At 41.0% G+C, this 12,354-nt stretch overlaps 1 protein-coding gene across 1 annotated transcript in view; it reads right to left on the reverse strand.

Moving 5' to 3' along the window:
- The window catches only part of syne2b (spectrin repeat containing, nuclear envelope 2b), a gene marked incomplete at its 3' end in the record, with an annotated part of 179,900 nt that overhangs the window by 126,106 nt on the left and 41,440 nt on the right, over positions 1–12,354 (reverse strand). The window contains exons 9-20 of the mRNA XM_008283420.1: positions 12,189–12,289; positions 11,085–11,174; positions 9,244–9,357; positions 9,026–9,163; positions 6,968–7,132; positions 6,726–6,838; positions 5,727–5,895; positions 3,125–3,221; positions 2,832–3,031; positions 1,904–2,068; positions 564–704; positions 373–474 (exon numbers count right to left, since the gene is read on the reverse strand). Of these exons, the coding sequence (XP_008281642.1) occupies positions 373–474; positions 564–704; positions 1,904–2,068; positions 2,832–3,031; positions 3,125–3,221; positions 5,727–5,895; positions 6,726–6,838; positions 6,968–7,132; positions 9,026–9,163; positions 9,244–9,357; positions 11,085–11,174; positions 12,189–12,289 (1,595 nt within the window). The remainder of the gene's footprint in view (positions 1–372; positions 475–563; positions 705–1,903; positions 2,069–2,831; positions 3,032–3,124; positions 3,222–5,726; positions 5,896–6,725; positions 6,839–6,967; positions 7,133–9,025; positions 9,164–9,243; positions 9,358–11,084; positions 11,175–12,188; positions 12,290–12,354) is intronic.

Here is a 12,354-nt window from a genome sequence, read left to right on the forward strand (position 1 = left end):
AATTTCATGTGCAATAATTATCCCTTGCAATATTTATTTCCGTTTGCAGTATTTCAGTTTCATGTGTAAAACGTTATTTTCTTGTGCAATATTTCGATTTAATTTGCAAAATGTCATTATTGCCAATATTACTTTCGTATCATAGACAATATCACTGTTTACTTTTCCATTCTAGTCCTATTTATATTTATTTTTAGTAATGTATTGTACTGCTTTTCTACAAGCATTTATTCTCATGTTATTTCACTTTTTTCCTGAGCGATATTTGGCAGAAGAATTTCCTTCCAGTTCAATAAAGTTCTATCTCATCTTAAAACACAACAAAATGAATTATAACAAACATGCGTTAAAAAGAAGAGAAACCGTTCATACTTCAGGTATGGCCAGCTTCAGCTTCTGTAACTGATCCACTGTGCTTTCTGGGGACGGAGCCAGAGCCTCCAGGTCCACCTCTTTGATCTTCCTCATTATGAACTGCAGAGCGGAAAGTTCAGGAGAGGCGCACTGGTCATTGACAGAACGTGAAAGCAGAAACGTGTGTCTCCTGATTGCACCGTTCCCACCTGTAATCGCTTCCTGTAGGTGCGTAGAGGACCCGCCATCGCCTCCAGAGGCTCTTTGAGAATCAGAGTGGCTTCTCGGATCAGAGCTTGGAGGTCCTGTGGGTGCGTCTGGACGTCTGCGCCGGCCTCCAACATGCTTTCCTGCAAAAAAAAAAAAAAAGTCAAGATGTTAGATTTGACAAGAAATAAACAATTACAAGACCTGCATTTACTTCTAATTGCTGGTAATAAATAGCATCACTTGTTCCCCGTCGGGTTTCACAGCCGCTCGTCCCGTTTCACAGGCGATTCATTGTTGTATTTGTAACTCTAATATGCAACCCGAGACACCAATCAGCTATAATTTATTGTTCTCAAGGCTTCACAATTACCCGCAGACAAAACGTGAAGGTGGAACACTAATTTCAAACCTGAAGCCACTCCTTAGTTTTAATGTGTGGGAATCCTTTTCACAGCAGGGTTCGATCGCAGCTTTGATTTAAACTATTAACCCTTTGAGCACTGGGCGAGTGAATCTGCTACCTTTACTCTTAAGCTCTTTGTCATTATAGGAGCTTCTTTGTTGTTTTTTACATCTTCCATTGTTTGATTATAATAAAACTTGCACAGTTTTTTAGATTAGTCTTTAAATCAAAGAAGAAAACATCTGGTAAAATCTAGTTTCGATGTTTTTTCTTACAGGCATGTCACCATAAACAACTGGCAATAGAGATATTTTTTAAAATTGTGTTGGGAAATTGGTAAAAAATTGTGTTTTGTGCTGAAATAAACATTATTGTATTAACTGGGGTGTTCACACAGAGTAGGTGACTAGCAGAGGTGGAAAAATGGGTAAATGTTTGGTTAAAAAAGCTTAAAAGTAGTGAAGTTTCTCCGAATATATCCCTTGGACTCATATCTGTTGCATTGCGTAAACATATGAACAGATTCATGCAATAACAAGTTTATGAGTAATCTGAACAAGAATAACAGGAGATGAGCTTCACGCAGGATGTCATTTCTTTATCAGAAAGACAAGCAACCATCATTTTATGGAAAGGTCAAGTTGTGCTTCAAAAAAAACACTTTGCAATAAATATCTCAGGAGAAGGAACGTGAATTTGGACGTAAGAGTTTGAGAGTTGCGTTACCAAAATCGCGGCTGTCGCTAGTTTCTGTCAAATAAACACAGAAGAAACAGATACCTACTCAGCAGAGCTCTACTAATTAGTCTTAAACCCACAGTAACTTATCAGAGGTGAATCCCGAAGTGAAACGACGGCTTCACACCTTCGACGTGCGCGGAACAATTTGACAGAACGGCGTCTGGTTTCTCAGGTCTTTCTCGTTCGTTAACTCACAAACGTGTTCCTCTTGACGAACTCGGCCCAGCTCATGTTGAGCCGCCGCAGCTCCTCGGCGAGGCTCCGGCTCGTCTGCGGGTCCGTCGACTCGATCAGGAAGGTGCCCACCTCGTTCAGGTGGGCCTGCCGGGAGCCCCACTCGGCCACCGACTCGGATGTCACCTTCACAAAAACACACGAATGCAGAAATATTAACCGCAGGCAGAATATTTAGACACGTTTAAAATGTGAGAGCTGCAAACGATTGGAGTCGTCCTGGTTTTAAAACACAAACTAGGCTTTTTGGAACTTTTTGATATTATTAGATATCATCATATGTAAAGGTGAGCCTCAGAAAAACTTATTTTTAATAGTAATTTGGGCGACGGGCCCTTTAAATAGTCCAGGAACAACTATATTATAATTTTGAGGGTTTTAATGCGTGAACTGAATGACATATGCATCGATCCAGATCATTTTTTACTTGTTTTTTAAAAAATATTTTTAAGTATTTCACAAAAAAAATTTGATGCAGGGATCCCGAATCATTCAAACTAAACAACACTGACTGACAGCTTTTATTTTGAAGGACTAAAAATCCACACTGTAGTCTGAAAACCTGACAAATAACAATAAAAGTGAAGGTTTGTAAACAAAAGCCTAATGTGAGCTCAAATTTCGACAGCCATGTTTATTTTTGTGTTTGTTGAATCTCCTTTTTTGGGACCAGTTTGAATTGTAGGAAATGCATCAAATATTATTTTAGCAGACGTGTTTATAAACATCTGCACCAATATTTTTCAGGATTAATCTCTCTGGTAGTGTTCTGTCTTACAGGTAAAAGAAAGCAACTCTGATTCTAATTTTCTGAGCGATGAGAGACGAGTGGAAGCAGCTGGTTTGTGCAGTGAGCGTGATAAATGTGTATTCTAGGCGCTGGTCGGACCTCTGGCCGGTGTCCGTGCCGGTGCGTTGCAGATCCCTGCTCCAGCCAGGCCTGCAGGGAGCTCAGGCAGTCGCTGTACGAGTCCCAGGCCGACAGGACCCGACCCATGGCGGTTTTTGAAGCGCTCACTTCCGCCAGTGTGGCAGCGCTTTCCTCCTCCAGCTGCTTGGCCTGCTGGCTGACCTGGTGGTAGTCGGCAGCTGAGGGACGAAACGGCAGCATCAGTCGCTCAGAGTCCTTAAAGACGAACCTTTAAATGCATTCATCACATCTGCTGTGAAGGGAACGCTCACCGAGGGCTGATTTGCTGGAATACTTTTCAGAGATCTGCTTCAGCTTACGGAGGGCTGCTTCCAACAACGAAGGAAGCTCCTGTGTGTTTACAATCTCCTGTATTAAAAAAACAACAGTAGAGAGAACATTTTAAACAAAAAGGTTAAAAAAAAAATTGGGAATAATGGACATCCTGACTATCTTATCAGATCCTGCAAATGCTATTTCCTCATCAGTTTGGCTGATATGTGCAAAATTATAGATAATATGTTTTTCACAAATGCAGTCATGGCAACCTTTTTCCTTCCTATAATAACATTTTGCATCATTTCTCGTGAAACAAACATGAAGAGGTGATGTCTGTCGATGTGTTTTGATGTAGAAAGATGACAGCTTTACCACATAAAACATCATGAACTGTCCAGGTGAAGCTGTAAGAAGGAAAAGCTTCATAATATCGTGTCTGTTGCATTCATGCTGTGTAGAGTTCTTAATTGTTTTGTTCACCAAACCTTTCAGAGTCTTTCATTTCTCTGCGCATACGCTGCTACAGCTATGATTCTTTATTCATGTCTTTATATTTTTCTTGTTTATACGCTGCAGGACTTTGCAGAAACAGCATTTTAATTTCTCTGTACGTGCCGCGCATGTAGTAGAGATATTAACAATAAATTCTGATAACACAGAGTAAAGCCACAAACAATATGATGTACACAACGCATTTCTTTGTTTTGCTCTTTTTAAATCTGTTCTTCACGTCTTCACACATCGACAAAGAACTTTAAGGGATTTCTTAAAGTTCACAGGAGTTCGAGGCTTAACGGTGGAAGAGTCGGTCACATTCACATGTGGTTCAGGAGATATGATGAGCGGATTATTTTCATCCTTCTGCACCTTGTTTACATCACATACTGTGTAAACTCGTACATTCTCAGAGGATTAATTTGCACATTCCTGCACACGAAGAGGATTTTTGTTGTGACTCATAATCCCTTGATTGCACTTGTTGATAATTGGACTTGTAGCGCTGCTTTCTATTTGTCTCTGTAACACCTGCTGTCGACCAACACTTCATGAATCTACAAGCTACTCTTTACTGATACGCACTAAAATAATAATAATAATAAAACTGTTTTTTCTACTATTTCTACAAATGTTAATGGACGCAAACTGTACAAATGTGTCCAGAGTCAAGCCATAATGAAAACGTGAACATTAAAGCACAGTTTATAGAGAGAATTATTATTATTATTGGCACATTTCAGGTTATTTACTAAATATATTTTGTACATTTGCACATTTCTCAAGAAAATAACTTGCTCATTCCTCCATAATCCTAATATTTTTATTACTTTTTATTACCTAAAATTCCTGGGATTTGCTTTGCTGTTTGTTTGACTTGCAACAGCTTTTTTTCTTTTAAAAATATATATATATATATTTTTTTTATCCTAAAGCACCAAATTATCATGTTAAATTCCTAACATGTAAAAATCTTCTTGGCAATAAGTCTGAATCTGTTTTTCATACATCCTCTGGACTACAAGCTACAATATTAGCTGCATCATGGTTAGCATGTAGCATGTAGCATGAGTTTCCAGACTTGTGTGGGCGAATATTAATAAACACGCAGGACAGCCAGGAAGCTCAGAAACTGCAGCAGGAGGACGAGCTACTGGTGAGCAGTTAAAATAAACCATTAGAGCCAGTATCTCAGTGACTTAAGATTCAATTTAGCATGTTAGCATTAGCTTTAGCATGTTACTCCGCAACTGTAGCAACTCTATTGGCATGCTAACACATGTAAACACGCAAAATCGCCAGTGTTGGGATAAATATTAAAATAAGAGAGGGAAGAATATTATTGATTGACACTTGATCAATAACAGAATAACAGTGTAGTTAAAAACTGTTATATTTGGAACCTCATCGCCTGCCTGATGTTTTTTTTCCACTACAGTATCATACGATGAATTGTGCATATTTAGCATTTTTAGTGGTCTTTGCATAGTCAGACTATTCGCCACAGTGCTGCAGAACAGTCTGACTGCACCTTATTATCATTCTGCTGCATTCTGGCTTGTTTTTGATGTCTTTAACCCAATTGCAATCGTCTTGGGCGTTGCTAAGCTCGGGATGCAGTGATGTTGCCCCAATGAAATAGTGATCGGGAATTGTTTTGCATGCAGGGAGGTGATAGCTGATATTAGAATGGCTAATTCACTGAAAGAACCAAGCAGGGCTGCCTTACTGCACAAGTCATAATAAAACTTGCTGTTTTAAGCGTAAAAGGTTGCCGCTCAGAGGTCGTTTTTGTCTGTTGACGGGGATTTCAAAAAATATAAGAGGTATACAGTGGAAGGAGAGTAGAAAGCATGGTGGGAATGACAGATTTAGAAAGAGAAAGTCTGCATCCAGTGAGTCTAGGAGCACTTGATGAAATGTAAGGGACCACCTAAGTGATTAAAAAAAACACCCTTTGGGCTGCAATCAACCAACATTAAATTGCTTTCTCCCAATAATCAAACCATGTGAGGAGCATCAACAAGCCACTCCATTCAAACCCCTCCCAGTTATTAAGGTGTACTCCGAAGATGCCAAACCTAAACGAGGATTACTCACATGCCATTCCTGCAGCAACACCCTCACAGCCTCCGGGGAGATGTACGGTCTTTTCCAGACCCGGAGCTTGGTCCTGATCTGCCCCAACAGATCCAGAACCGTGTGCCGGTGCTCGCGGTACTCCAGCTTGATGCCGTGGTATTTGGCAGTCACTCTAACGCTGGTGAACCTGGTCCACGGAGGGTTAAAAACGTCAGTATTTAGGCTTACACAGTGCCAAAAAGCAACTTTATTGGACAGCATCAATCATAATTTGATGCACATTGTAAGTGTTGCGTCTGTAGCTGTTCAAGATGTTTATCTGTGCATCTGGAACTGTCTAAAACATGAGCAGCTTCAGGTCAAATAGGGAATTAACTCACACCCTGTGGTAGCAGCAAATACAGTTTTTAAAAGTCCTTTTAAAAGTAAAAACGACAACATCTGAATCATTTTGGACAATCTTCAATCAAGTTTGAGTCTCTGCTCATCATCTATAGAAAGATGTTCCACCATGCTAGATGTATCTCCAACAACTGTCTCCTCTGTTCACTGTTTCTGAGCCATGCTGCATTTATTTATTGATCCAACAGGTTTGAATTTACTCCCAGTCTGTCTATGGAGACACTGCCTGCAGTTCAGCCAAATAGCTGCTGAACATTTGCCACTCGTAGTTGAGTCAGTCGTGCTGATTTTTGGCTTTTTTTGGCAGATTTTTAGATGATAAACATAGAAAAAAAAGTGATTTTGACAAAACATGACATCCTTAAGTTTGGATTTGCTTAATGTTTTAGATAAAACTAGTTCAAGGACCAAAACAAAGTTGATTCACGTGTTATGATTCTTTCTGTTTTTATAGTTTCTGGCTGAAAAATGGTGTCATCTCGCCAATGCTTCTCTCTGTTTTTAAAAAAAATACATATATATATACAGAAACATGTCTTATAAACCCACCAGAGGATTCAACTGCACGTCTCTTAACGACACATCACGAAACATGTAGCCTGACAAAGAACCCACCTCCTCTTGAGTTCGTCCATCTTGTCGGTAGGAACCATCATGTTTCCATCTTCGTCCATGTTCTGGAAGGTCTGGAAGGTCTTCACCTGCTGCGGCATCTCCTCCAAACAAACCTGCAATAAACAGGGAACACAACAAAAATCTGTATTTCAAGTGTTCTGTACAGTTATTTCCCTGAGCAGACGGGAAAACTGCCCGGTTTTGATGAAGAACGCTGCACATTTTGCAGGACAGATGTTTACTCTGAGCAGCTCTTGCTTCTCCTTGGCGTCGTAGGCAGCTCGGCCGTGGTCCTGAGGGTCTCCTTCCTCTTCGCTCAGAGCTCCTTCTGTTCGTAGCAGCCAGCGAGCCACGGCGTCCAGGGGGGCAGGAAGACTCATGTCCAGCCCGATTTTGTATTCGCGGATCTAAACAGAAACGCAAGTCTCACGTCAGTGAGAGTAAAATATTTGCAGAAACAAGCGTGCACAGAGAAATATTAATAAATCAGATGCAGCTCCCACCTGACTCCCTCAGAATCAGCTGATGTTTTCATGCACAATAACTCGAGTGTATTTGAGGAAGCCGTGCAAAATTTCCCTGTCACACTATAAATACTACAGGTCCTTGAAGTGGACACGGGAGGGTCCAAAATCTCAGGCTGTTTACTTTTTTAAAATTCTGAGCCTCAGAACTTCACTAGACACATGACAGGATGAAAAACACATCTGAGTTCTGGTACAAACTGACACCAGATCAGTTCTACATCCATCCAGGTGTCACAGTCTGAACACTGAATCTGGTTTTTGATCATTTTTTTATAAAACCAACTTTGAGCGTCAATATTATAGGAAGTACAGTTTCATGTCAGAAAGGGACAAAACTGCCCCAAAGACACATAAAACAATCAAAACGTCGCACTAAAGGACAAGAACAAGACACATAAGAAGGAAAACAAGAGACAAAATCACACAAAACAAGACAAATGAGACACAAAATGTCAGAAAACAATAAAAATGAGACACAAAACAGGATAAAGGAGACCCAAAATGGCAAAAATGACCAAAAAAAAGACCACAACAAGAAACAAACTGCCCCAAAGACGCATAAAACAATCAAAACGTCGCACAAACAACAAAAACGAGACACAAAACTACAAAAACGAGACACAAAACAGGATGACAGAGACGCGAAATGGCAAAAACGACAAAAATGATCAAAAAAATGACCACAATGAGAAACAAACTGCCCCAAAGTCACGTACAACAGTCTGAATGTCGCACAAAATGAAAAAAATTAGACATAAAACAAGAAAAATAAGACACAAAATGTCAGAAAACAAGAAAAACGAGACACAAAACAGGATAAAAGAGACGCAAAACAAAGAAACTGACCCAAAGACGCACAAAATATCACAAAACTGACACAAATGACAGAAGGGGGACAAAAAATGACCAAGCAGATCAGTTTTAAATCCATCCAGGTGTCACAGTCTGAACACTGGATCTGGTTTGTGTTCATGTCTTCTGTAGCATCAGTATTATGGGATGTATCGTCGTGTGAACAGTCAGACTGCAGCAGCTTAATCATAGAAACCAGCTGGCCTCTATCTGCTGCACTCATCAAGTTATGAGGCTCAAAAACACTGGAAAAAGTCCATTAAAGTGATAAATCTGAAACGCTATGAATATTCACAGTATGAAGGTAAAACTTCACAAGGCTTCATTAAATACACTAAAGTTACCGTAGAAAAACAATCAGCTGGTTCTGAGGACGTCTGTTTCTATATATAACTAATATATGAACGTATTTACAATTTGGGGAAACTTAACCACAACCCTGTTTATGAAACAAGTCGCTACCCTGCAGTAAATGTAAATACAAACACAATGCGACGCTCTTAAGTCTCGTGTTAATTCAAACTCTTTACAATATTTTTACATCGTTAAAATTATTTGTCCAACTCTAAAAAAAAAAAACTCAGCTTCTTACTGATCTGCTGCCAACGAAACTCATCAGTTACGTTCCACCAAGTGGTTTTTTTTTTGTCAGCACTAAACAGCTTTTGGTTTCTTATCGTCTCTTTTTCACTGTTTGAAACACATCGCTGGGATCAAACTCTAAAAAAACATTCAAATTTCTGAGAATAGACACTTGATATGTTGTCTGTGGATTATTTCCTGTTTAACAAAAGCTTTAAATTGTTTCTCTTACAATTAAAACCAAATTTGTTTGACAAAGACATAACTGAAATGTGTGAAAGGTTTCGGTGTGTTTGTGTAAAACTGTGTCAGGAGAACGGTTTCATTGAGGGGTCCGACCTTCTCGGTGAGGGCGTCCCAGGCCTCCCTGAGCGCTCGCTGCTCGTCGCTCAGCTTCGGCGTCCGTCGCATGGCCGTCAGCAGAGGCATGATGGGCCGCCGCTGCTCGTTGAAGGACACCAGGAAGGTCTGGAACACCTGGAGGGAGGACAGCACCCAGGTGAGGTCGGCTCAGATGGCACAACGCTCCCATCGTGACTACTTTCTACCAAACATACGTGGTATCTCTCTGAGTAACTCTCCCCCTCGGTGGAGTCCCATCCCTCCAGCAGCTCGTCGTAGGCCTGGACCAGCCAACACGTCACCTCCTGAGCTTTGCGATCAGGAGTCGCCTGGAGACACGGAAAATAAAATAACTGTTACGCTCTGAAGATGATTAAACAACTCAACCTACAAATACTGGAAAAAAACGGTGGTTCCACTTGTTGTAGATTTCTTATTTCTATGTTTAAAGTCTCTACAAACATCAGATGTAGAAAGATGTTCCACCATCAGCTGGATGTATCTCCAACAACTGGCTCCTCTGTTCTCTGGTTCTGATCCATGCTGCATTTATTTATTGATCCAGTAGGTTTTTATTTTCCTCTCATTCTCTCTGTGGAAACACTGGCTGCTGTTTAACTGAATATTTGTTGAATTTTTGTCAAGTGCTGACTAAGTCATGACATCTAAGTTAAGCTGAGGAGCCCTGAATTCTTTATTTTTGGCCCATTTTTGAGTGAGGAATAACGTGATGTTGATGCTATATCACAAGTTTAAGCTGAGATTTGGTTTATTTACGGATTTCCGAATTTAGTTTTTTTCTGTTTTTGCAGTTTTTTGGCCGGAAAATTGTCATTTTGCCATTTTTCTACAGAAAACACGTCTCTCAAACCAAGCAGAGGGTTAAGATGAGTTGCCTGCTGAAGACTGAAGATAAAAGGTCTTGAATGTAAGCTGATACATGCGGTTGCCAGAAGATAAAGATTGGTTTTCTCTTTCTAGGATTATGAAATGTAAACATGTAAACAATTTCTTGTAAAAACGATGTCAACACAGACAACAGTCCGAAGAAGCCGAGCAGAAAGTTTCCCTGCAAGCCACGGCTGAGTAAAGAGCTCTTTTTGTAGAAGTATTAAGGCTTATTTGTTCCTCTTTTACGCACTACGTAGAGCAAGAGACGCTATTTTTAAACTCACTTACTCCTGCAGCACAAACACGATCTCAAAGTGGATTAAAAACTCGAATGTCTGCAGCAGCTGCACACAAACGTGCTGATGTGTCGTCAGAAACCTGAGCTCACAGCTGCTTTGTTGCCCGTCGTGAGCTGCGCGACAGGAGCTGCGATTGCAGTCGCCCCATGAGAACTTTACGCCGAGCGACACGCCCTCGCTGCGGCTTTGGACGCTTTCCCAGGAGAACATGGCAAACTAGTTCGCCGCTGCGTGATCGGTCCTGCTGTGATCTGAAGGTAATCTTGGCTTTGAGCGACCGAGTTTTGAAACAGATAAACAACCGGCCCGACGTGTCTTTACGAAACGTCGGCGGTGCAGCGCGGAGCTGCTCGTGGGCTGATTTACGCCGGCAGACGTGACAGTAATGAGGCGGAGGAGCTGCAAACCAACCAGCCAGAGGGGATTTAAACAAACCGAACAGAGGCAGAAACACACGAGCTGCTTAGAAAACCGTAAAGCAGCAAGAAAACTGATTGACGTGAAATTATTCTTTGTAAACCAAGATTTGGTTTCTGAGACGATTATTTTAGGATATCAATCATAAAATGCACTTTTTCAGTTCGTTTTAGTGCATCTATGTGCTGCAGCCTCATGAAACTGAGATCATCTTCATGCATTTCTCACCAAAAAGTCTTCTTAATCCTCTTTTTTATTGCATGCACAAACAATTTTGCACCTTTATTGCAAACATCAGCGCCGTATTCCTTCGATCAGCCTGATTGGCTCGTTAATTCGACTCCAACTTTGTGCAAATGTGCTTTTTTTTTTTTATTCCGAGGCGTCCCTGAGTCTGTGCAGGTTAGTACGAGGTGAGAAAGGTGAAGATGAGCAACGGCTTCGGCTACCTGTCGAAGAGGTGAAGCAGAAATGGCAGGAGTGTAGTGGACAGGCAGGTTGATGGGAGAAGGAGTTTTAGGAGGAGTCAGGTATTGTGTCTGGGAGGAGAAAAGAGGAGGAGAAGAAGAAGAAGAAGAAGAAGAAGAGCAACAGGAGGCAAAGAAAGTGGAGAAAAATCAAGCAAAAAAGCCAGTTAAAACTTTTAGATGCAGCAGAAACACTGGATTACTGCACGATATCAGAGAAAACTGACGTAAATAACTGCATCTGAAAAGAAGAAATCTTTCTAGAAATTAAATAAATATGTTTAAAAAGCCTTTATCGTGTCGAAGGCATCTAAAATAGTTTGCTTGACCTTCATATTTGGCTTTGAAGTCAACAAACGGAGCTTTATTGTGCAGGTATAAATGGTCAAATCAATCATTTCCTCAGTAGACGTTGGTGAACATCGTCTTTAAGTGGCTGAAATATTTAAGTGATTTGTTTTTGCAACCAAATCGTTCTGTCTTTTCTGTGCACGTGTGGAGGCTGGATGTCAACAAACGCTTCGTCTTCTAAATCGCAGTAAATTAATTTCTGGGACTTCTCTTGAAGATCAGTGAAGTTTCTTTCCATATCAAACCAACACAAAGCTGCAGAGTGACATGTTTGATGCTGGAGCGACTCATCCTGCTGCTTTTTACTGAACCAAACGGTCGATATTTTAACCAAACAGGCTCTGCAGGCTGGAGATTCATTTCGCTGTGGCCTCGGCTGACATAAATGAATCCCAGATTTGTCTGCATGTCCGTGTGTTTACGTTGATGTGTTCAAAACAAACATGACGTAATAAGACAGCCTCCAGTGTTTGCTCATGGTTCAGAACAAGACATTAACTGTACGGCTGGAAAACATGCTGCTGCTGGTGACCAGATTTAAAGGTTTCCTGCCTGAACATGAGCACACAAGGCACATAATAACGTTAACTGTATAGCCACATCAGAGGGGCAATTAAAGGGACCCACAGACTGTTTTTTTTAGATATCTAGATTAAATCCTGAGTGTATGTTGTGAAACATGTAAACAAAGTCGCACCGTGTTCTTCGAGTGTTGAAAATGAAAGTCATACGAACCTGCATCTCCTCCTCGGCCGCCGGCAGGTCTCTGGAGTACTGCAGGAACTGGGCCACGTAGGTCATGATGGACTTCTCGTCCGGGTCTCGGACGTCCACATCTGCATCGACATCACAACCCTCCATGATCACAGCCTCATGACTCAAGACTCAGCACACATGAGCG

Source organism: Stegastes partitus, unplaced genomic scaffold, assembly GCF_000690725.1.
Source record: "Stegastes partitus isolate 25-593 unplaced genomic scaffold, Stegastes_partitus-1.0.2 Scaffold310, whole genome shotgun sequence".
Lineage (NCBI taxonomy): Eukaryota > Metazoa > Chordata > Actinopteri > Pomacentridae > Stegastes > Stegastes partitus.